Source organism: Phocoena sinus, chromosome 10 (assembly GCF_008692025.1).
Source record: "Phocoena sinus isolate mPhoSin1 chromosome 10, mPhoSin1.pri, whole genome shotgun sequence".
In the NCBI taxonomy this organism is placed as follows: Eukaryota; Metazoa; Chordata; class Mammalia; order Artiodactyla; family Phocoenidae; genus Phocoena; species Phocoena sinus.
In genome coordinates, this window is record NC_045772.1 from 96,829,415 (window position 1) to 96,851,171 (window position 21,757).

The 21,757-nt window shown below is 50.8% G+C and overlaps 2 protein-coding genes and 1 long non-coding RNA gene across 10 annotated transcripts; 1 reads left to right on the forward strand and 2 right to left on the reverse strand.

Moving 5' to 3' along the window:
- Window positions 1-4,587: 4,587 nt before the first annotated feature.
- Window positions 4,588-7,817, reverse strand: LOC116760389. Its single transcript, XR_004351728.1, has 3 exons — window positions 7,400-7,817; window positions 6,820-7,209; window positions 4,588-6,435 (listed from the first exon to the last, which is right to left on the reverse strand). It is a non-coding gene; the product is annotated as an uncharacterized LOC116760389 (long non-coding RNA).
- On the forward strand, window positions 7,000-13,560 carry VAMP1 (vesicle associated membrane protein 1). 2 transcript variants are annotated; one of them, XM_032645226.1, is made up of 5 exons: window positions 7,000-7,148; window positions 9,822-9,948; window positions 10,133-10,291; window positions 10,966-11,017; window positions 11,413-11,822. In XM_032645226.1, coding segments are annotated over exons 1-5 (357 nt in total). In that variant the 5' UTR covers window positions 7,000-7,146; the 3' UTR covers window positions 11,430-11,822. The 2 variants fall into 2 exon arrangements, with proteins under 2 accessions (XP_032501117.1, XP_032501116.1); XM_032645225.1 differs by having other exon boundaries at window positions 7,012-7,148; window positions 11,681-13,560.
- TAPBPL (TAP binding protein like) lies at window positions 7,831-21,751 on the reverse strand. Of its 7 annotated transcripts, none has more exons than XR_004351726.1 (8): window positions 21,236-21,736; window positions 20,253-20,471; window positions 19,831-20,103; window positions 17,066-17,404; window positions 16,139-16,441; window positions 14,885-14,968; window positions 14,450-14,692; window positions 7,831-7,993 (listed from the first exon to the last, which is right to left on the reverse strand). XR_004351726.1 is itself a non-coding variant. In XM_032645220.1 (7 exons), the coding sequence occupies exons 1-7, from the start codon at window positions 21,294-21,296 to the stop codon at window positions 14,649-14,651; spliced, it is 1,323 nt and encodes a 440-aa protein (XP_032501111.1). In that variant the 5' UTR covers window positions 21,297-21,751; the 3' UTR covers window positions 13,497-14,648. The 7 variants fall into 7 exon arrangements, 4 of the variants coding, with proteins under 4 accessions (XP_032501111.1, XP_032501113.1, XP_032501114.1 ...); XR_004351725.1 differs by lacking the exon at window positions 7,831-7,993 and adding an exon at window positions 13,497-13,761; XR_004351727.1 differs by lacking the exon at window positions 7,831-7,993 and adding an exon at window positions 16,760-16,923 and having other exon boundaries at window positions 13,497-14,692.
- Window positions 21,752-21,757: the final 6 nt, after the last annotated feature.

A 21,757-nucleotide genomic window follows, 5' to 3' on the forward strand; every position in this document is an offset into this window, starting at 1 on the left:
GAACTTAAACATAAAAACTTTTGGAGGATGCAACTGAACACATATCTAGAGCCTTCAGTCTCCCCAAGGTATTCTTATGCCTTTGTCTTTGTTAATTCTTGAGATTCATGATTCCCTATAGCTTCTGTGGATTCTTCACGTGTGATTTTGGAAGAGGGAGCTGGTGGCCCTTACTAGTTACTTTGTCAGGAAGCTGGATTTACACTCCCCATTGTCCTCCTTTCTTATAGCCCCTATCCCTCACGCCTCTTCATGATAGTTATATCAGCATTTTGGCTTAAATCAGTAGACAGTGTTTACATTACTAGGACTATTAAATATTGTTTACTACCGAGCCAAATGGTGTACTGTGGTATAACTTATGTTTCTTACATTTAAAAAAACCTCTTGGTATCTTTATTGAGATACAATCCACATACAATTCACCCAATTCAATGGCTTTTAATATATTCGCAGAGTTGTGCATCCGATACCACAATCAACTTTAGAACATTTTTAACATTACCCCAAAATGAACCCCCGCCCCTTAGCTGCCACCATCAGTTCCCCCTTCCTCCCAGTTCTAGGCAACCACTAAGCCACTTTCTGTCCCTGAAGATTCTTGCCTGTTTTGGATATTTCATCTAGACAGAATCATACAACATGTGATCCTTTGTGCCTGGCTTCTTTGTCTTAGTGTAGGTCCAAGATTTCCCCATGTTGTAGCAAGTATTAGCACTCCGCTTCTCTTACTGCTGAACAGTATTCCATCGTATGGCTATTCCACACTATATTTATCCATTTATCAGTTGGTGGACATTTGGGCTCTTTCTACTTTTTGGTGATTCTGAATGAGGCTGCGATGAACATTCGTGTATTAGGTTCTGTGTGGGCATTTTCATTTCTCTTGGTTAAATACCTCGGAGTGGAATTGCTGGGTCACATGGTAACTCCGTGTTTAACTGTTCGAAAAACTACCGGCTCTTTTCCAAATTGGCTGCCTCATGTGGCATTTCCACGAGCAGTGTATGAAGGTTTAATTTCTCCAACATTTGGTTTAACCCTCATCAACGTTTGGTACTACCTGTCTTTTTGATTATAGCCATCCTCGTGGTTATAAAGTAGTATCTCATTGTGGCTTTGATTTGTACTTCCTTGATGGTTAATGATGTGGAGCATCTTTTCTTGTGCTTTTTGGCCATTTGTGTATCTTCTTTTGAGAAATGTCAGTTTAGACCCTTTGCCCATTTTCAAATTGGGTTATTCATTTTTTTTATTACTGAGTTGGAAGAGTTCTTTGTATATTCTAGATACCAGTACTGTATCAGATACAAATATTTTCATTTGCAAATATTTTCTCCCATTCTGTGGGCTGTCCTTTCACCATTTGTTTATTTAAATATTTTATTTATTTGTTTGTTTATTTATTTATGTTGTCCTGGGTCTTAGTTGCTGCACTTGGGGATCTTCTTTGTGGCATGTGGGATCTTTGTTGTGGCATGTGGGATGTTTTAGTTGCGGCATGCATGCAGGGTCTAGTTCCCTGACCAAGGATCGAACCCAGGTCCCCTGCATTGGGAGCACTGTGTCTTAACCACTGGACCACCAGGGAAGTCCCCCAGCACCATTTATTGAAAAGACTATTCCTTCCCCCGTTAAATGGTCTTGACACTCTTTTTTTAAAAAATTAATTAATTTATTTATTCATTACTTTTGGCTGCGTTGGGTCTTCGTTGCTGTGCGCGGGCTTTCTCGAGTTGCGGTGAGCGGGGTCTACTCTTCATTGTGGTGCGCGGGCTTCTCGTTGCAGTGGCTTCTCTTGTTATGGAGCATGGGCTCTAGGCGCTCGGCCTTCAGTACTTGTGGCATGCGGGCTTGGTAGTTGTGGTTCGCGGGCCCTAGAGCGCAGGCTCAGTAGTTGTGGTGCATGGGCTTAGTTGCTCCGCGGCATGTGGGATCTTCCCAGACCGGGGCTCAAACCCCTGTCCCCTACACTGGCAGGCGGATTCTTAACCACCGCGCCACCAGGGAAGTCCCGTCTTGACACTCTTGTTGAAAATCAGTTAACGTAAAGGTGAGATAATTTCTAGTTCTTATTCAACTTTTTGTTTTCCCCTAAGTTTATAATTACCTCTTTTTCAAAATATAATTTTCTATGTATCTAGCTCTAATTTTTTCCGCACGTCACATCAGACTTGTAAAGTACTTGTTCATATTCTTTTTCAAATATTAAAACATGTCAGATGCTTTACAGGTTTTCTCCCCCCCTCTGGAGACTGTCCTGCAGTTTCCTCCTTCTCCTACTTCAGTCAGGACAGGTTGTTTCTGGGTCTGTGGTGTAGCTTTCATTCCAAAGATTTCCTTCACCAGTTTTGTGTGTGGACCCAGCATTCCATTCCCTAGCTCTACTGCCTTTCTCTTTCCTGCTTACCAGAGCACATCTTATAGTAGCCTACTTGGAAATAGAAGTAAAAATGGTTCACTCCTTGCATATCTGAAAGATGTCTATATTTATCTTATATTGGTACGTATTGGTCTTATATTCGTTTGGCTGGTATAGAATTCTAGGGTAATGATCATGTTTCTTCAGAATTTTAAAGGCACTGTCACATCATCTATCTTTTAATACTGTATTGAGTTTGCCATTCTCATTCCTTGTTCCTTTCTCTCTCTCTCTTTTTTGGGGGGCCATGTCATGTGGCACACAGGATCTTAGTTCCTGACCAGGGATCCACCAGGAAGTCCCTTTCTCTCTTTTTGAAATTTTTTTGGATCTTCTCGTTTCCCTTAATATTCTGAGATTTTACAAAGATGTGTCTTGACGTGATTCTTTTTCTTTCACTATGCTAGGCACATAGAGTACTATGTAATCCAGAAAGACTGTTTCAGTTCAGACATTTTTCTTGTATTTCTTTTGTAATCTTTCTCTCTCATACCTTTCTCTCTTTTTAGAACTCCTATTAATCAGATATTGAACTATTTGGCTTGATTTTCTAATTTTCTTACTTCCTATTTCCATCTTTGCTGGCTCTTGCTCCTGGTTCTTTGCTCCTTATTTGTTTCCCATTTTTGACCAAAATCTATTTTTCTTGGAACTGTATCTGTGGAAATTCCCCAAGGCCTAGATTGAAGATCAGCTCATCCAGAGATGATCTGCATTGTTTCGGCTGGTGCTTGGTGGCACTGTCAACCTGGAACCATTTTAAATTCTTGCTATTTTGTTTTTCAGACCAACAAGGAATTCAGGCAGAAAAGTCACAGCTTTGATTATAAATTATCTGCATATATTTAAAAGAAAAAAGAAAAGATCTCTAGTAGGCACTTAGATTCCAGATGAGCAAATTTTCTATGCAGTCCCCTAGGGGCAGTTCAGGTGTTAGCATATTTTAAATCCACTCTTACATGAGGATATAGTCTTCTGGGGTTCTGGTGTTATAGTGGGGGCCTTCTATTAGATTTCCAACCCTATGCAGGCCCTGGGTTCTGTCTCCTGTGCCACAGTGGCACCCTATGAGGTCACCATGCCTAAAATCAACTTTTAAGCAAACGCCCTCAAGGCAAAAACAAGCTTCAGTGCTCAATTTACCTCTCCAGGTACCAGCTTTCACTGAGTTTTTTGGTCCTTAAATAGTCTATTTTCTTGCCAGTTTACACAAATGCATTTTTCAAATGATCTATTAGGCAAAGGACCTAGAATAGCTAAACCCATTTTGAAAAAGAACAATAAAGTAGGAAAAATAATTCTACCTTATATTAAGGTTTACCATAGCTACAGTAATTAAGATAGCATGTTATTGGCAGAAGGACAGACACATAGGTCATGGATCTGAATAGCAAACCCAGAAACAGACCTGCACAAATATGCCCAACTAATTTTTGACAAAAATGCCAAAACAAGTCAATGGAGGAAGGATTGCTTTTTCAACAAACAGTCCTGGAGCAATTGAACATCCATTGATTAAAAAAAAAAGGAACCAAAAAAAAAAAAAAAAAAAAAAGGAACCCCGACCTAAACTTCACACCTCATACAACAATTAACTCAAATGGATTATGGATCTTTACATATGAATACAAAACTGTACAACTCTTAGAAAATAAAATAGGAGAAAATTATGAGACTCTAGGGCTAGGCAAAGTGTGACACCAAAAGTGATGCATTAAAGGGACAAGTTGATAAACTGGATCTTAAAATTAAGAACGTTTGCTCTGCAAAAGATTCAGTAAGAGGATTGAAAAAGACAAAAGACAGACTGGAAGAAACCGCTTATCTGACAAAGTACTTTATCTAGAATATTTAAGGAATTCTTAAACTCAAAGGTAAAAGAATGAACAAGCCAATTAGAAAATGGGCAAAAGACATGAACAGATCTTTCACCAAAGAGGATATATAGATGGCAAATAAACACATTAAAATATGTTCAACATCATTAGCCATCAGGGAAAAACAAAAATTAAAACCACAATGATATATCACTAAATAACTATCAGGATGATTAAATTTTTTTTTAAAAAGTGGACAACAACAAATGCTGGTGAGGATGTGGAAAAACTGGATTCCTCATACGTTGCTGGCGGGAATCTAAAATGGTGCCGTCATTCTGGAAAACAGTTCGGCAATTTCTTATAAAGCTAAATATGCAAAATTACCTTATTACCCGGTAGTTGAACTCTTGGGCATTTATTCTAGAGAAATGAAAAGTTATGTTCATGCAGATCTGTACATAAATGTTCATGGCAGCTTTAATTTGTAATAAGCCCAAACTGGAATCAGCCCAAATGTCTTTTAAGCAGGTAAATGGTTAAAAACAAATTGTGGTATATCCGTACCACGGAAATAATACTCAGGCAATGAGAATTATTTATACACACAACTTGAATGGGATCTCGAGGATATTAAAAAAAGCGCCAATCTTAGAAGGTTATAGACTGTCTGAGTCCATTTATATAACAGTCTTGAAATAAAGGTATAGAGATGGAGAACAAATTAGCAGTTGCCAAGGGTGCGGGATCGGGGTGGGTGTGGCTATACAGGGTAGCACAGGGAAGCCTTGCAGTAATGTAATAGTTCTGTATCCTGATGTGGTGGTGGTTACAGGAATCTACACACACATTGCATAAAACTACACACACACGCACACGCACAGGCACACGCACACACACAAATGCATGTAAAAGAAGCAACATCTGAATAAGCTCTGTGGATTGTACCAATGTCAATTTCCTGGTTTTAATATTGTACTGTAGCTAAACAAGATGTACCATTGGGGAAACTGGGTGAAGGGGTACAGGGGAACCGCTCTGTACTTTTTTTTTTTGCCACCTCATGTGAATCTGGTGGGCATATTTAGCCATTCATGCTGCCTGAAACAATTCCTTCCATTCTTTTTGTCTTTGAGGGTTTATAATTTTGTTTTCAGTATTTACCAATTTTCATTTTGATGTAGTTTCAGAAGGGGCATGGATAAAACACATATGATCAATACATTGTGTTTCTAATTGTTTAAAGGTTTTAAGCAGGGTTGTAACATTTGGGTAGACCACCCTGGTGGTTTCTTAGAGGATGGTTATAAATGAGGGCAAGATGAAACAGAAAGATATTATATTTCATTAATTTTAAGAGGCACTTGGCACTTTTTTTTTTCATTTTAACATCTAAATTGGGACGTTTGACTACAACTATTAGCCAGAACAGTCATACTGTATTTGTCATACTGGCTCATAAGAATCAAACTTTGCCAAATGGGTGTCCGAGGCTTGGAAGAAAATTCCAGAGACAGAAAAGGAGCATTCCTTTAAGAAATGCTGCATTACCAAAGCCCCTGATGGCATGCACAGAGGACTACATTGTGTGGAAATCATGCACATGAGTAAAAAAAATGAATCATAAGAGTCAGTGTCTGAATGTGAAGTTTTATGAACACTGTTACCATGTTACTCTTTTCTGTTTTCCTTTTTATGTATTTTCACGAGTGAAGTATGATAAAAATCTACATCTATAGACACCTGCACTTTAAATAAATATAAAATAAAAATTCGAAGTGATAAGAAAGCATTATGTCACAGTTGATTTGCTACCTTTTTACTTATCGGGACATAAAATAATACTTTTACAACCGAGGGCGTCCAGGTAAGGGATAATAATCTGAAGCAGGACAGTGAGACGAGGGGAGAATCCTTGAAATCCTAAGAAGGAAAACTTGAATTGTTAGAGGACAGGTAAAGATGAACGGGGAGGAAATCTACGATAGTTTCCAGGTTTCTGGTTTGGGCAACTGAATCGATGTAGTAAGCTACCTGGGAGGGATAGGACGAGCAGGTTTGGGGAGCGGGAGTTAAAATTAGGATACACTGCGTGAGGGACTGGTTGGCTGTGTAGAACGGATGAACGGAGCTCTCGTATTTACTTTGGCCACGGGAGCCTGCGGCTCTGCCTTGATGGATTCAGCCTCCTCAGAGCTGTCAAAGGCGGGGAGGTGGGGTGGAGGCCGGCCAGGTCCGAGCGCCAGCGCAGTGCCTAGACCACCGAACCTCCGCCGCTCCCCGGGCTCCAGAGGCCAGGCCATAGCGAGCCGGAGACCACCCCCAACCCCGCCCCCGCCCACCGCTGTCAGCGGAAGCGGCGTGATTGGCTGGAGACGCCGGCGCCGGCGGCCGCGAGCGGGCCAGGACTTAAGGAACTGCTCAGCGATTGGCTGGGAGGAACCAAAAAGGCCTAATTCAAATTGTTGGGGCCGCCCTTCCAGGGAGCGGGCGCCTAGTTCCACCCCGCCCCGTCGCTTAGTTAGACAGGTACGCAAACCAGAGCTGTATTGGTCAGATCCTTCCGGCACCGCTCCTTACCCGAGTCAGGATGAGAACAGAGCTGTGACTGGCAGATTTTCAGGGGCGGGCACCCTAGGCCTTATCCGGGTTTCGCTTCGGGACTGGCACCTGTCCTGGGCGTGGATTGGGCCGCAGCGTTGTCAGCGTGATCTGGGGGCGCGGCCAGCGCTAATAAAGACGAGCCGGGGTTGCAGGTGCAGTCAGTTCCACCGCAGCTAGAGCTCTGGGTGGCCGTCTGGAAGCGGAGCTCGGCGGTGCGGTCGGCTTCACCGCAGTGTTCCCCGGCCGGGTGTCTCGCCGCAGCCTCGGGAGAGGAGACGGACCTCTCCTCCTTCTGTCAGAGACATGTGAGTTGACCCTGGTGTGGGGGGCGCGACACCTTGCCAACTCTCACCCCAGCGCCGGACTCTGCGGGACCGAAAATGGCGCATTGCAGCAGCTGCGGCGACGCGGGGAACCGCCGCCGCGCGCCGACCGCAGGCCGAGCCACCCCCGGGGAGGGGAGGCAGCACCCCATTCCTGCACCAGCCGCAGCCGGCACCCCATGGGCGGGGCAGGAGCGCGGGGGTCCCACATTCATTGCCCCCTCTCCTCTCACCTGCGGGGCTCCTCAGTCGAGTCTCGGGCGAAGGTGGGGCGCGGAGACACCCGGGAGGGGGCTCCAGGCCCTTTCTTGTCGTTGATTGAAGCTGTGCTTGGGACCTCTGGAAGGACAGTCATGGGTGCACCTGCCAGTTAGTAACTTGGGTTGCTCTGCAGTCTCTAGCTTTGTGTACGCCCCTCACCCCGACCGTGACGAGTAGCCCCCGCTCTTGGTAGTGAGCAAAGCTCCAGAAACTTATCTGCCAGTTCTCTGGCGCCAGGTGAGCAGCTCACAAAGACTCAAGGGGCAGTGGCGTGTGATTCCAAGCATCCATTCATCCCAAGGCCACCCGTACAGGAGGTGTTTTCCTGTCATTGAGTCTTAGCCAAGTACTTGGAAGAGAGATAGAGCTAAGGATCCCCCCCTCCCCTCCCCGCCACCTTCCCTGGGTACATTCAATTTAGTCTCTAATCAATTTAGTCATCTGACCATGGTCACCCCATCCCAAGATCCTGAGGGAGAACTATAGCTAGACAAATGAAGAACTTCCCTTTCTTTCTTGGAGTCCTGGCTTGGTCCTAGATGTATTTGTGTTGCTTCTCTTGGTGACTAAAAGGGAAAAGATTTACTTACGTTACATAAGGGTTATAACTATCCCCGGATATGTTACTCCTGCGTGTTCCCAACTCCCAAGAAGTAATAAGTGAAATGGTCCCTTCAAATGCTTTATAACGATTTCCCTTTTTCTCTATTTGATTTCTACAGTTTTAACTGTATGTGATATTCTACGCGTTTTGGCCAAGCCCTAGGATTCCTTGTGTTTTCATTTTGGGGAGGGGGAGCCTCTTCAGCTGACTGGTTCCCAGTAGCATCCATGTGGGATGAAAGGAAGGAGATGGGGAAACCGTGGTGACTAGAAGGGCATCACGAGGTCTCTGACCTTAGTCTTGTCATTGGTGCCACCAGCCTGGACTGCTTCCAAGACTAAACACGGGCTACTTCCTACTCCTTGAATTCTCCACTTTCACCAGAGAACTGGATCCTGTAGCACAGTAGTAGCATAGGAGTCTGGTGGCCGCCATAGTGTTGTATCTTTCCTTTGCCTCCTTTGTGCCTTAAAGGGCAACGGGAAAGCAGTTCTTTTAGCCAAGATGAGTCAGGTGTAATCTGCTCGTATAACCTCTCTGAAGGGTTATTCTCTTTTGAGACTGAAATTTACTTAGAGAGGAGGAACTTCTGGGTATTAGTTCTGTTGTGAGTAGTCAAGGCTTTTCCTTTTTGGTGACTTTGTGATGGTTTCATCCGTAGTGCATTTACTCTTGGACTGCTCCTATAAGGTAGGCTTTGTGAGATTCTGCTTCTGTTCGAGGAGTTCTTATTGTAATTTCTTTTCTCCATCAAATTGCAGAGATCTCTCTCCTACCTGTGACTTCTTCCTTGGCAGAGAAAATCTCATGCCTTAGGTTAGGCTTCAGGGAATTCTTGAGGAGGTGAATTTAGCTTCCACGTGTTGGGACGTGGAGAGGAGTTTATTTTGAGGATCCCACACTGGATTATTCTCCCCTAAGGCTAAGGGAAAGGGAGTATGGTCTCTGTGCCTAGCAGTGTAAACCAAGATTTCTAGTTGGGACATCAGGAACTAGGAGAGTCTCCTGAGACTGGATGCCAAATCTAAAAAAGGAAGGGACAGGCTGTCTCTGGTGCATGTACACTGCGGACCATTTCCAATATTTTTGCTCCCTGTCTATGCTCTTGGAACACTTTCACAATTGACACGATTGCTTTGGGCCCCAGTTCCATCTAAGTGAAACCCCAGTCTTCTCTGCCAAAAAACAAAGCAAGCAAACAGTCCTGACTCACTGCAACTACAGAGGCCTTTGGTGATTCTCCAAGTCGTCCTTACAGTGGCCACGATATACTAATCATTGCATGAAACAACCAATAACTGGCTCCCCTACAGCAGTCTGTCAGCTTGGCCTTTCTTTTTATATTCAGGCTTTGCAAAAAAAGAGTTGTTCAGTCTGTAAGCTTGTCCTGAGGGTTGAGTTTTTTTTGTAGGCAATTCTCCTGGATTGGAGTTTTCCAGTTTGACTTCATGTGAAAAAGGCTTCTGGGAGGCAGAGAAATGCCATTTAAGCCAAGACTGGCCCATTTGTCCCTGTGGCCATTGTGCCAGAGGATGTGTTTGAGTTTGGGTCAGAGGATAGCCCAAACGAGAGCTCTTGATGCCACCCTGGATGTCGATGAGCCCCATCTGTTACAGGATCTTTCATCTTTTGCTTTGGACCTCTGTGCTGCATCTCCCCACTTGGTATTGCCAAGGAGCTGGAATCCCTTCTACTTGCATATGGCCGTATCACCCTTGCTTCGGTGATAGGGGTGAGAACGTATGTGATTCCTTTCTTGTCTTGGTCACTCTGTGCACTTCTCTCCGCAGGTCTGCGGCAGCTCAGCCACCCACCGAAGGGGCAGAAGGGGCTGCCCCAGGTGGGGGTCCCCCTGGCCCTCCTCCTAATTTGACCAGTAACAGACGACTACAGCAGACCCAGGCACAAGTGGAGGAGGTACGTGGATAGCTTTTTCTCTAAGGGTTTCCAAGTCACGGAAGTTGGGAAACTTCTCTTTATCTAGAGGGGCAGCTAAAGGCTCCGGGAGACAGGGCACCCCTTAGAGTTAGGCAGGGCAGACTTGCTGTTCTCTCCCCGGCTCTGGGGGAGCTTAGCCGCTTTGCTCCTGCGCCCTGCTCAGGTGGTGGACATCATGCGTGTAAATGTGGACAAGGTCCTGGAGAGGGACCAGAAGCTGTCAGAGCTGGATGACAGAGCCGACGCTTTGCAGGCGGGCGCATCACAATTTGAGAGCAGCGCTGCCAAGCTGAAGAGGAAGTATTGGTGGAAAAACTGCAAGGTGAATGTTCTTGTCCTTTCCCCCTTATTTTCCTGGGTCTCCACACATAGGAGGCGGGAAAACCCTCAGGTTCCACAATCCTTCCCTCTCATGATCTGTGCCCTGCAGGACTCTTGGGAGGCAACCTGGGAAGCCTCCTTCTTGAGCTGCATTACCCGAATTGGCCACCAGGGTGCGCTAAAGTGCTCAGAACCACTAACTGAGGGCCAGGGGAGACCCTGAGGAGTTTGGAGGGGTTAGTCAAGCTGCCTTTTCTCAAAGGACCCCGGGAAAAATTCTTACCTGACCCTTCCTGAGATACACCAACATCGACACAATGGCTGGGGTAGCTATATATTTAAATACCTGCAGCTTTTGGGAATGAGCTGAACACTTTTTGATGAAAAACGAACCAGTTGACTAAAGATCCGAAGTCTGCACCTGCTCTGGCGTTCCTTTAAAAGCCTCCAGGCAACAGGAACTAGGAGAAAAGGAGCAAGCTGCAGACCCTCTCATGTTTCTGAGAAGCTCCAGCTGTGGTGCAGGGGTTACTGTCTGATGGGGCGCACGAGGGGTTGGGAGGCCTTCGGCTGTCCTGCGGGGCGTGTGGCTTCTTCCGCCGTCCGAGTCCCTGGTCCTGGCTCCTGCCTCCTTCCCCAAATCCAAGGGTTTGTTTTTTGTCAATGTCCCCTCAGATGATGATCATGCTGGGAGCCATCTGTGCCATCATCGTGGTAGTTATTGTAAGTAAGTATCGCTGAGGTTGCTGGTTGGGGTGAAGAGGTGGGAAGGTCCCGGCGTCACCTGCCTGCCTGCCTGCCTGCCTGGGGAGTGGGGCTGCTCTGACTGAGGTATGGAGATCGTGGCCAGGGAAGCACCATCTGGTGCGGGAGGGCGGGCGGGCAGAGGTGAGGGACTTCCTCGATGGACAGGCCTTCACTCTGCAGGACTGTGGGGGAAGGTGGTGGCTCCTGTTCTGAGGAAGTGGGCTGTGCTTCTTCTCACTGGCTTGGGTCAGAGGGAGACCGTGGGGATGGGACACCTACAACTACACCTGAATGTCCAGTAACCTGATGTAATCTGCCCTCTTGTTTTCTCCTCTTTCTCTTTTCCATCTGGGACTTCCTGACTCCTGTGTCCAGTCTACTTTTTTGCTTGAGAATGTACCACCCCTTCCCTGTCCTCCACTGCCATCCAAACTCATGTCCCTGTCCTGTTTCTCCCCAGAACTTCCCCGTCTGCCCTCCTCCATCCCAGCCCTGCTTCTCCATCGCCCACTCCTCCCCTCGTGTTGCTTTCACTTGCACTCTGTCCTGCGACACTGGAAATGCTGCTTGTGGTGCGGTCTTGAATTAACTACCCGAAGAACAACAGCTGGCATCTCCTTCCTACCCTCTCATGTTCTCTCAGGTTCCCCCAAAGACAAAAGGAGTTGGAGGCCAAGGGATGGGGAAAGGGGCGTAGCTGAGGTGACGTGCTCAAGAAGGGGCCAAGACTGGGAAGAGGAGAAGAGTGTTGTGCCCATGGTGTTGCCAGAAAAGGCCAGGCTGCTGGCCGGAGGAGGCTGGGAGCAGCTGGGAGGATGCCCCCTCACCTCTCCTGTGCCAGGCCTGCAGAGGAGCCTGGGCCAGGCCCAAAATCCAGCTTGGTCCTGGTGCAGGACTCCTTTAGAAAGTCAAACCTGTTTTTCACAGTTATTTCCCATCTGTTAGTCCAAGATCTTCTATGTCTTCAGGGATCTTACAACCTTTTACTTTGTCCTCCAGAGACCTGGAGAACACGTATTAATAGCGAAAATATCAGGACTCTCGTTCCCATCCTAGAAACAGTCCCACAAGCTCATACCTGGAAGGGGCTCTTGTCCACGTTTTCTACAGCATTCTGTATTGCTCGTGAAGGCATCAAATAATTTCATTTAGCCAAAGTCTGAGCCTCTCAATTTTAGTTACTGGCATAGATAATGAGAGAATGCCCATTAGTTATAGAGAAACAGCGAGTCAAGGGCCTAATCTGAATATACCAAGCTTGGAGGAAGCCACTTCTCACCCTCTTGTTACAAGCGTCCTGTACCTCCCTTGCTGTTGATGGAGGAGGATGAGATGTCGGAGGGTAGGAGCCCTGGACCCTCCGGGAGCCCTTCCCCCGACGCCACCCCCGTGTACTTGCCAAAGGCAGGGCTGAGGAGAGAGGCCCTTCCTGAGGCCCGGCTGCTCCTGAGTGTTGGGAGTCTGGTGCCCCCGCCAGCCTTGGGGCGGAGGTGGAGCCGTCAGCAGACGGGCCTGCTTGTTGACCGCTGTGCCACCACGGCGCCTTCTCATCTGGAGCGGCCTCTCTGTTCTTCCAGCAGTATGTTCCCCTTCCAAAGCACCCCTGAATTCCCTTTGCCTTCCTCCTCTTTGCATGGTTTGTGGCACAGACAGTGGGACCTGGGGATGGAGCTGCTCAGCCTGTCTCGGGGGCCAGTGCTGGGCTTCAGGAAAGGGCACTCAGTGGGACAGACCCCGGTGAGAGGGGAGGAGGGCCGGCTGGGAACAGAACGGGGACCGCTCCACGTCCCTTCGTTCCTTCCATCCACCAGTCCACCAGCAGGAGGAGGCTGGGCCAGGCTCGCTTTCCACGCAGCAGCATTTCGTTCCGCAAAACCATCCTTCCTCTCCCTTCGCCCTGTTCCCACATTCCCTTCGTCCTGCCCCAGGGCGGGACGGAAGAGCTGGACGAAGGCAGTCTGTGTACCCTCCTAACGGCCAGAGGCCCCTCGAAGGCCTCCACCCTCCTCTGGGCTCCCCTTGCCTAATGCAGGGGGTCACCGCTGGAGAAGAACCACCACTGTCCTCGATGTGTCCCAAGCCTGGAGCAAATCTGCCCTCTTGGCCCGCCCCATCACAGGAATCACTTCTGCGTTTCTGTGCCATCTGTCCCAGGTGTAGTTGGCTTTGTTCTTCTGGGGACGTTAGCCCTTCTACTCTTTCTCACCCTGCCCTGTAGCGCCCTCTTCTGTGTCTTTGCCGCCCCCCTTCCCTCCCACCACCCATGTGCATTAGCAAATATGCAACTAAGCCTGGGGCTTGGCAGTGACGCGAGGCCGAGCCTCCTCGGCCCCTCTTGGGTTCGCCGTGGGACGATGTGGCGTCCCCACTGTGTGTCTGTCATCACCTCCCTGTCTTTTTTTCTAACCCCACTCTCCTACTTGTACAGAAATAACAGCTGTACTTCCACCAAAGGCATGTGGTGTATTTACCAATTTCCTGTATTCTGAACAAAAGCAAAACAAAAATACAACTTCCTACCACCAAACCGACTTGGCTGTTGTTTGGGTTGGGGTGACTGCAGCGGGGTGGAGGCGTCTTGTTTCTCTCTAGTTCCTTTCTGATGGTGCCCTGCGCCAGAAGGGTGGCTTACGGGTGCTGTCGGTCTTCTCGAGATTCCACAGCTGGGTGCTGGCAGAGGAAGTGGTCTCCGCTCTCAGCCTCCGTGCCCGAAGCAGCCCAGCTCTTCAGGTGGGGGTGACAGGAAGCCACGGCAGGAAGCTGAGCGGGCATCTCGTGGACAGACACCCGCAGATCTTCTTAGACATCTGCCGCCGCCTCCCTCCAGGTCCTGGGCCAGGCCCTGAGGAGGCCCCCAGGGGACACGCTCTGCTCCCCACCGTCCCCATGCATAGCCATCTTCTGCCAAGTCCCACTGTGCTGACCAGGCCCGTTTGAAAATGACTGAAGGGAGAGCTCTGTCCCCTGCGGCCGAGGCAGGGGTGTGTGTAGGTGGGTGTCCTTAAATGCCCAGCAGCTGTCCACAGGTACAGGAGCTTAACGGCAGCTCAAGGTTACCCTGAGCGACTGAGGGGTGGCCCGAGGGCCGCCTCTGAGGGTCTTCGTTTCACACCTCAAGCACTTTGCCAGCCAATCGGCGGGGCGGGGCGGGGCGGGGCGGGGCGGGGCGGGGCGGGCCCCAGTGTGTGGAAAGACGGGAAAGTGGAAAAGCTTTGCTTCCGAGGACATGAGGGCTTTTACTGGGACAGAGTTCAACGATTGTGCGTGGCCCTCCAACCCCCATCCTGTTCCACTGTCCCTCATCCGCTCCTTTCTTAATTTTTTTCTGTTATATGTTCCTACCACCGCGCCCCAAACCTGGCTCATGTTTTAACCTCCACCCAGACCTCCTGCCTTCCTGCCACCCTCTCACCTCTTCACGCTTTCTCCCTTGGGTGTATCAGCCCAGGGCATGCAGTGAAGGCAGGCAGAGGCCTGCAGAAATCCAGCGCCACAGTCAGTGATCTGTGCCTTCTTCGTATCTTTCTCGGGGCCTCTTTGAGCTCTGGGACTCAGCTTAGAGTCCTTCTGGGAGAATGTGACTCTCTCTTATATCTAAGGCAGGAGAGTGGCTACCCGGAGTGCCTCGGGGTCCTGGCAGGCCTTGGTGAGGTAGCTAGGAGAAAACGGGAGGGAAGGAAGTTGGTGTCAGTTGGGGTAAGCCCAGGAGCTGGGGGCTGGGGGGGCCGGCTGGAGCTCTGGACGCTTGCGTTTCATCCCTGGTCTGGGTGTGGCGGCACTTAGAGCCGCTGGTCTCCAAGTGCGTTTGGTCAGGGCCAGAGCCAAGGATGCGCAGGCTCACTCTTACCTTGGCGTCTCTGCAGTCCCAGGAACAGCAGTGCCAGGAGGAAGAGGCTGCTGGCAAAAAGGACTCCAAAGGCCGTCCTCTGCTCTGTAGGGGACAGAGGTGTGGACGGGGATCAGTGGCGGGAACCGTACTGAGCCCTCACGTGCAGCGTCTGCCCCGGCAGGAAGGTCAGGGCGCGCGCGCGCCCGCGTTCAACCGTCCCTGGTTGAGGAGCTCCCATCAGGTGTTTTCCTGCTCTCACCCAGGGACCGGCACACCGTGGCGCTGGGGCCTGCTCGGTGGACGTCCGTGTGTCACTCCACACAGAATCCTCTGCCTCTTCCCACCTCAGGACAACCTTTTTTCAAACGGCTTTGCACGGGCGATTTAGTTTAGATTAGCTGGTGATAGTTAAACTGGAATTGTGTAAACAACTGGGAATGATGTAAGCTGAGGCAAAACCCCAGTTTCGGGGAAGCTTACAGTCTCATGAGCCACCAAGTAAGGCATTTCGAGGTGCTGACTCTTTATGGTATAGGACCTTGCGAAGACATTCTGTGGCCTCGGGATGAAGTTCCAGCTTGAAGGCCTGTTGTTATCTGCCCATCAGTAGCAGGAGGGGGGTTGAGGCTGTAGGGGAATCGCCTGCCTATTTTCCACATTTTCTGTTTTACCATTTCCTAGGCAGGTGACCTTGGGCAAATTACTGAACCTCTGCGAGTATCAGTTACTCATCTCTAAGATGGGAGGAGTGAGGACCTGTGGACGCCCACATTTGAGGGCTCAGTGCCCTGCTGGCTTGACGCAGACGCTCAGTGAACACCATCACCTCTCAAGCTTCACGGCCACAGCCCCCTTTCCCCACGCACCCTTGCCTCTAGCCGTGCAGGCCCCCCAGTTCTTTCTAGCCTGTTTTATAATGAGGCCTTCACACATGACGTCCCTTCGGTCCTGGTGTTCCCTGCCCCTGACCCAGCTCAGCCGGCTTGCAGGCCTCCCCCGGGTCATCTTCCCTGACTGCCTAGTCTGTCCCTCCCACTGGGCTAAGCTCCTCGAGGGCAGGATGAGGAATTGTTCAGCCTTGGTCTCCAGCTCTCAGCAGTGCCTGGTACCCCAGAACTCGGGGGGTAATAAAGTCTTGGAGGACGGGGTGGGACCTCTGGAGGCTGTCACCTTAGGAAAGAAGCAGCCAACACTGTGGGAAGCAGAACAAGGCCAGAGGGCAGGAGCCGTGAGCCCAGGTGTGGTGGTGGGGAAAGGAGGGCACTCCCATACCTGGTGGGGCAACCCAGGTGTTGGCCCCCAGGGGCTCCTCCAGGGAGACGTGGGTGACTTGGCAGGTGTAAGTGGCACCCACAGAGCCAGGCTCTGCCGTCAGGAAGGAGGAGATGCTGTAGGTGCCTGCCGTGCTCTGCCGGAGGCTGGAGAAGGAGGCGCCAGAGACTGGGGCCGGGGCTCCACCCAGCTCCTCCCGGATCCACGTCACAGTCACATCCAGAGGGTAGTAGCCAGTGACACTGCAGAGGAGGGTGGGCGGCAGAGCTTCGCTCGCCAAGCTCAGTAGTACTTTGGGGGCAGCTGGAAGAGAGGAGGAGAAGTAAAACCCCACGGGCATCACCGGGGCAGCAGAGGAGCCTAGGGCCTTCTCCTGCTGCCCATAAGAGCAGGTTGTGGAGGCGGAAGTTCCCTCCTCAGTGAGGCGCCAGGCGGCGGGGGGACAGTGGTGGTGAGGGGTCCACCTGGATGCACGACATAAGGGGGTACGATTCCCACAGGTAACTGAAAAACAACAGCAAAACCAACTAAAGGTTGGCTTGCTTCTTAGCATCACTACAAGCCAGTGATGTCAGAGGCTATCCTGTTGAAACAGGCCTCCCGGTCGGGCCGCTCCCTCGCCTCTCCTCGCTTTGCTACTGCTCCTCCTTTGGATGTGGTCCAAAAGGACGGGGGTGACTGGAGACAGCCGGCCAGTGCGGGGCAGCAGGATCCCGGGCTGGGAAACTTCTCAATGGAATTATCTGGAGCCCGACGGGAAACTCCATCTGATGCCATCTGCGCTTCTAGGATGCAGACGGCATTCAGGCTGTGGGAATGCAGTCTGCCTCTCAGGAAAGCGCCCTTGTGTTTGATCCCATTCTGGAAGACACTCTCAATAGGTACCTCCCTTTCCCTCTTCCCGGCATAACTGAGTCCTGGCCTCACCTTGGACGTTGAGCTGGATGATCTGTTGAGCTCGGTACAGGGAGGTTGTGATCTCGCAGATGTAGGTCCCCTCATCCTTCAGAGTGAGGCTGGGTAGGGTGAGGGAGGCGTCCCCAGCCATGAGCAGCTGCTGAGGCTCCAGGGTGGCGCCCTCCCGCTTGGCCTGCCCCTGCCCCGTGGTCCAGCGGTACACCAGGTGGCCACTGCCCTTATGCTGCAGCCGCCACTCCACGCTGGTGATGCCCAAGCCTGGTGCCATGGAGAAGCCACAGTGCAGGGAGGCTGAGGACCCCAGCAGGGGATTCAGGGACGGGGTCTGTGTTGTCACCTGGAACTCCACTGTGGGAGAAAGAGGGTGATTGTGGGCCGCTCCCTCCTTGAGGCCACCTGATCTCCGAGCTGTGGCAGGCTCGGGGTGTGTTGAGAGGCAGCATGCATGCGTGGTACTCTTAACCATTTTGGAGTCACTTACCCCTTGCACAATCTGATGAAAGTTACAGACCAGGCAAATACATATGCAAAATTATGGCTTACTGGGACTTCCCTGGTGGTCCAGTGGTAAAGAATCCACCTTCCAATGCAGGGGACGCAGGTTCGATCCCTGGCCGGGGAACTAAGATCCCACATACTGTAGGGCAACTAAGCCCGCGTGCCACAACTACAGAGCTCGCGTGCCTCAATGAGAGAGTCTGAGTGCTGCAAACTACAGGGCCCACGCGCCCTGGAGCCCACGCGCCACAACGAGAGACAGAAAACCTGCATGCCGCAACTTGAGAGAAGCCCACGCACCACAACGAAGATCCCGCATGCCTCAACGAAGACCCCACATCCTGCAACTAAGACCCAATGCAGCCAAAAGAATAAAAGAAAAAATTTTATATAAATTTATAAAAAATTTTGGGTTACTGTTGACACTCAGATTAAGAACTACTGGAGTGGCTTCCCTGGTGGCTCAGTGGTTAAGAATCCGCCTGCCAATGCAGGGGACACGGGTTCGAGCCCTGGTCTGGGAAGATCCTTCATGACGCGGAGCAACTAAGCCCGAGCGCCACAACTATTGAGCCTGCACCCTAGAGCCCGTGCTCTGCAACAAAAGAAGCCACCGCAATGAGAAGCCCCCGCTTGCCGCAACTAAAAGAAAGCCCGCGCGTAGCAACGAAGACCCAACGCAGCCAAAAATAAATTAAAAAAAAAAAAGAGCTACTGGAGTTGCAGTCAGCTTTCAGAAGCCCGGCTCTTCCACTTAACTCCCTCTGTGGCCTGGGCAAGCCCCTCAGTGTTGCCGACCTCATCTGCTTAGAGCAAGGCTGCTGAGGAGACTAAAGGAGACAGAGCTTAAATAAGCACACAGTGGTGGTGTGTGAGCCAAACGTGCTGAACCCCAGTCCAATGAGGAAACAGTCGGACAGGTCCCAATGCTGGGACGTCTACAAGGCAGTGGCCCGGCCTCAAAATAGTTCAGGCTCTGAAGACCGTTCTGGAGTAAAGGAGGCTGAAGGGATGGGACAACTAAACACAACGCGCAATCCTTGTCTGAATCCTGGACTTCAAAAACCAAACCAAACCCCCCAACGCTATAAAGAACACTACGAGGGCAACTGGAGAAGTTTGAATTTGGACTTCATATTTGATAGTAGTATCGTATCAATTTTTAAATGCCTTAAGTACGACAATCAGGGGCGGGCCCAGCCACGGTGGGGGAGGGGAGGATGGTCCGCCCTGGCAGGCAGGCAGGAGTGTTTGATCACTGACATGGTTCATAACTGCCAGTGCAGGCTGATGGTGAGGATACGTTCGTCCATTATCTGCACACCGCACCCCCCTTACTGCCTGCACCCCGGGTAGACCACTCCCCACCTTGGGTTGCTGCCGAGGCGATGGTTTTATGATTATGGAGAACATTCATGTCTTTGGTTGTAAACTAACACATGCTAACCATGGAAGCATTTGGGATGAAGTGTAGAGATGCCTGCAGTTTACTTTCAATTAGTTAAGCGGAGGGGAAATGGAGAGAAGATGAGGGAGGGGGAAAGGATGTGCAACATGTTAACAAGTGGTGGATCCAGGTGCACGGTATACAGGTGTTTATTATTCTTTCACCTTTTTTTGTAGGTTTGAAATATCCCAAAATAAATGGGGGCAATGCCTAGCTATGCTAGGACTACGGTTGACACTGGACAGACACGAGGACCCCTTTTTTGATGTAGCAGGATAAATTCAGGTTGGACCACAGAATAATCTGAGTGTTCTGAAGCTTCCTAAGGATAGAAGGGTAGGCCCCTAATCTTCTCTGGATGTGGTTGTCTTTCTTGGAGGCAAAATATTGGATTCCATGAACTTTGGAGAAACCTATCATCATGTCCTCAATTTTCTGTGCCCTCTGAGATGTGCAGGGTTGGAGAGAGCAAGGACCGGGTTCTACTGATAGGAGATCATGAACAAATTCTGCGGGCCTGTGCTCTCCTCTCTCATCTTGACCAGGCTAGCTGTTACCTGGGAAAAGCTGGCACTCTGCTCACAGAGACAGCTGTGGACAGCATATGCAAGTAGAGCGTCACATGTCTTATGTCCTCAAGTCACCTGGCCAGGTGAAAATTATCCCCATTTGGGGTCTTTAGGAAGAAAGGACTGAGGCCTAGGGGACACCCTGAGATGACCAATGTGCACGGAGGTGGACTTGTCCCCTTCCTTCTCCTACTATTCCCCCATTTCTGACCCCTTTAAAAAAATTAAAACTTTCTTTCTGCTACTTTTCATTTTCTCACCTTCAGTCCGCACAGTCCCCTGGGGGCTCAGGGGCAGTTTCAGCATGGGATGCAAGACCGCCCCATTCTCAGCATCCCCAAGGGCCTTCATCACCATGGAGATACTAGGTCCCTCTCCAGACACTCGCACGTTAGTGATGAACCAGGCTGCCGTCTCCACCGTGGCCTTTGGCCTGGCCTGGAGAAAATAGCGGGAGATCTCACAGGTCACCTCTTTGCCGCTGCAGTCAGCATGGAGCAAGGCCTCGGCCTGGGGAATCTGTATCAGGTTCACTGGGGGAGAAGAGCGCAGCACAGAGATGGAGCTGGATAGAGAACACCTGGGCTGATGGGAAGCAGGTGTGGGTGGGTGTCCTTGGGAACTGGGCTCAGGAACTGGAAGGAGCCCAGAAGGACTGGGACACAGGGTGGAGGGCTCTTACCTGATGCCTCGAAGGTAATGAGTGGGTCGTCCTCGGCCAGTGTGCCCCCTTGGAAATCCGTGAGGCCTTCCAGGGAGCCGTCGTCCAGCACTGGCACCTGCTTCAGCACCAACAAGGCCTTCACCATGTTCTCACTGCTGGCGAAACCTCCACGGTGCCCACCTTCCCCCATCAGGAAGCAGTCCAAGATCACGTCCACTGCCCGCCACTGCCTTTCTACTGCAGGGAACAGGCTGGGATGAGCACCCTCTTGCCCAGAAAGTTACTTGTATACTTGTCGAGTCATCAGGGGGTAATCTTCCCCGTTCCTAGCTGCCTCTGCGAAGCTCTGATCCTGTTTTACCCAGAACCAGCTTTCTGCGAAGCACCTGCTTCTCCAGGTACATACTTCTTGGTTTGAATTATTTAAAGTCCTGATTTCCCTTGCTCAGGGGGATTTAAGAAGCTTATTTCCACCTATCAATGGAAAGCTATCTCTTCAAAGGAATTCTCAGCAAAAGCATATAAATGAACAAAACTGCATTGGGAGAGGAGACAGGCTTGGATGCTAGGGCGTTGGCAGCCGTCTCAACTTCCCAGTCAGCCCCCAGGGTCTGCTCGCTCCGTGCTTTTTACAGGTGGCCTTCCCCTCCCCAACCTCTGGGGAGCACCTACCCCCCTCCGTGATCTCCTAGATAGGGGCCCCCCTTCCTCTCCTGAAGGTGTCCGCTCCCAGGCCAGCTCCCTCTCCTGTAGGACAGGGGGCCCACCACATCCACCGAGGCGGCCCCTCATTCCTTCGTTTGGCCCTTTCCCCAGAGTTCTCAGTCTCTCTCCCCGGCACAACTGGTTCCTTCCGTTACCAGCCGCCCACTTCCTCCTGTTGGGCTTAGAAGGCGATTGGAAGCCATTCCCGGCCCCTTTCCCCTTCTGCGACCTCGGGGAGGGTGGCTACCTGATGCTTCTTTAACCCGACACGCCCCACCAGCCAGCCCCCGACTCACCGGCGTCTGCTGCCCCGGAGAGAGCCAAGCAGACCAGCAAGCACCACCCCTCGGAGCCCATGGGGGCTGCTCTCAGGCCCTCCTCCCCCGCCGCCCCTCCTCGTGCCCCGCGCCGGCCAGGTCCGGGCTGGAGAAGGGGCTCCAAACACGCCTGCCTGGCCGACCGCCTGGCCCCGTCAGTCCTCTCCGCCTACTTGGCTTTCGCTTTCACTTTGAGGAAGTGTCACCGAGGCTGCCTTGGCCTCTGGCTGAAGCCATTGGTGCTGGAGCCAGAGTCTGCTCACTGTTCTTTCCTTCCACCTTCTCCTCCGCAAAAAAAATCCCCCGGTGATTTCAGGACCTGACTTCACCGCGTGCGCCCTTTTGCTCCCGACCAGCCCCAAGAAAGTCGAGATAAGGGACGGGAGGCAGGGTGGAGGAAGGGAGGGACTGACAACAGACTCAGCTCCCCGGTAGCCGTGACCTTTCCCCACTTTTTGTAGGCGCCTTACCTGCCCGCCCCCGCCCCGCCCCAACCCCGCC

What these genes read in the sequence shown, in the direction of transcription:
- VAMP1 (XM_032645225.1), top strand. An exon ending in ATTGGTGGAAAAACTGCAAG is followed by an intron (nt 10,292 to 10,965) that starts GTGAATGTTCTT and finishes ATGTCCCCTCAG; the next exon opens with ATGATGATCATGCTGGGAGC. An exon ending in CATCGTGGTAGTTATTGTAA is followed by an intron (nt 11,018 to 11,680) that starts GTAAGTATCGCT and finishes ATGTTCTCTCAG; the next exon opens with GTTCCCCCAAAGACAAAAGG.
- TAPBPL (XM_032645220.1), bottom strand. Translation starts at nt 21,296, where the DNA reads ATGGGCTCCGAGGGGTGGTGCTTGCTGGTCTGCTTGGCTCTCTCCGGG. An exon ending in CATTACCTTCGAGGCATCAG is followed by an intron (nt 20,104 to 20,252) that starts GTAAGAGCCCTC and finishes CTTCTCCCCCAG; the next exon opens with TGAACCTGATACAGATTCCC. An exon ending in GGGACTGCAGAGACGCCAAG is followed by an intron (nt 14,693 to 14,884) that starts GTAAGAGTGAGC and finishes GTTTTCTCCTAG; the next exon opens with CTACCTCACCAAGGCCTGCC.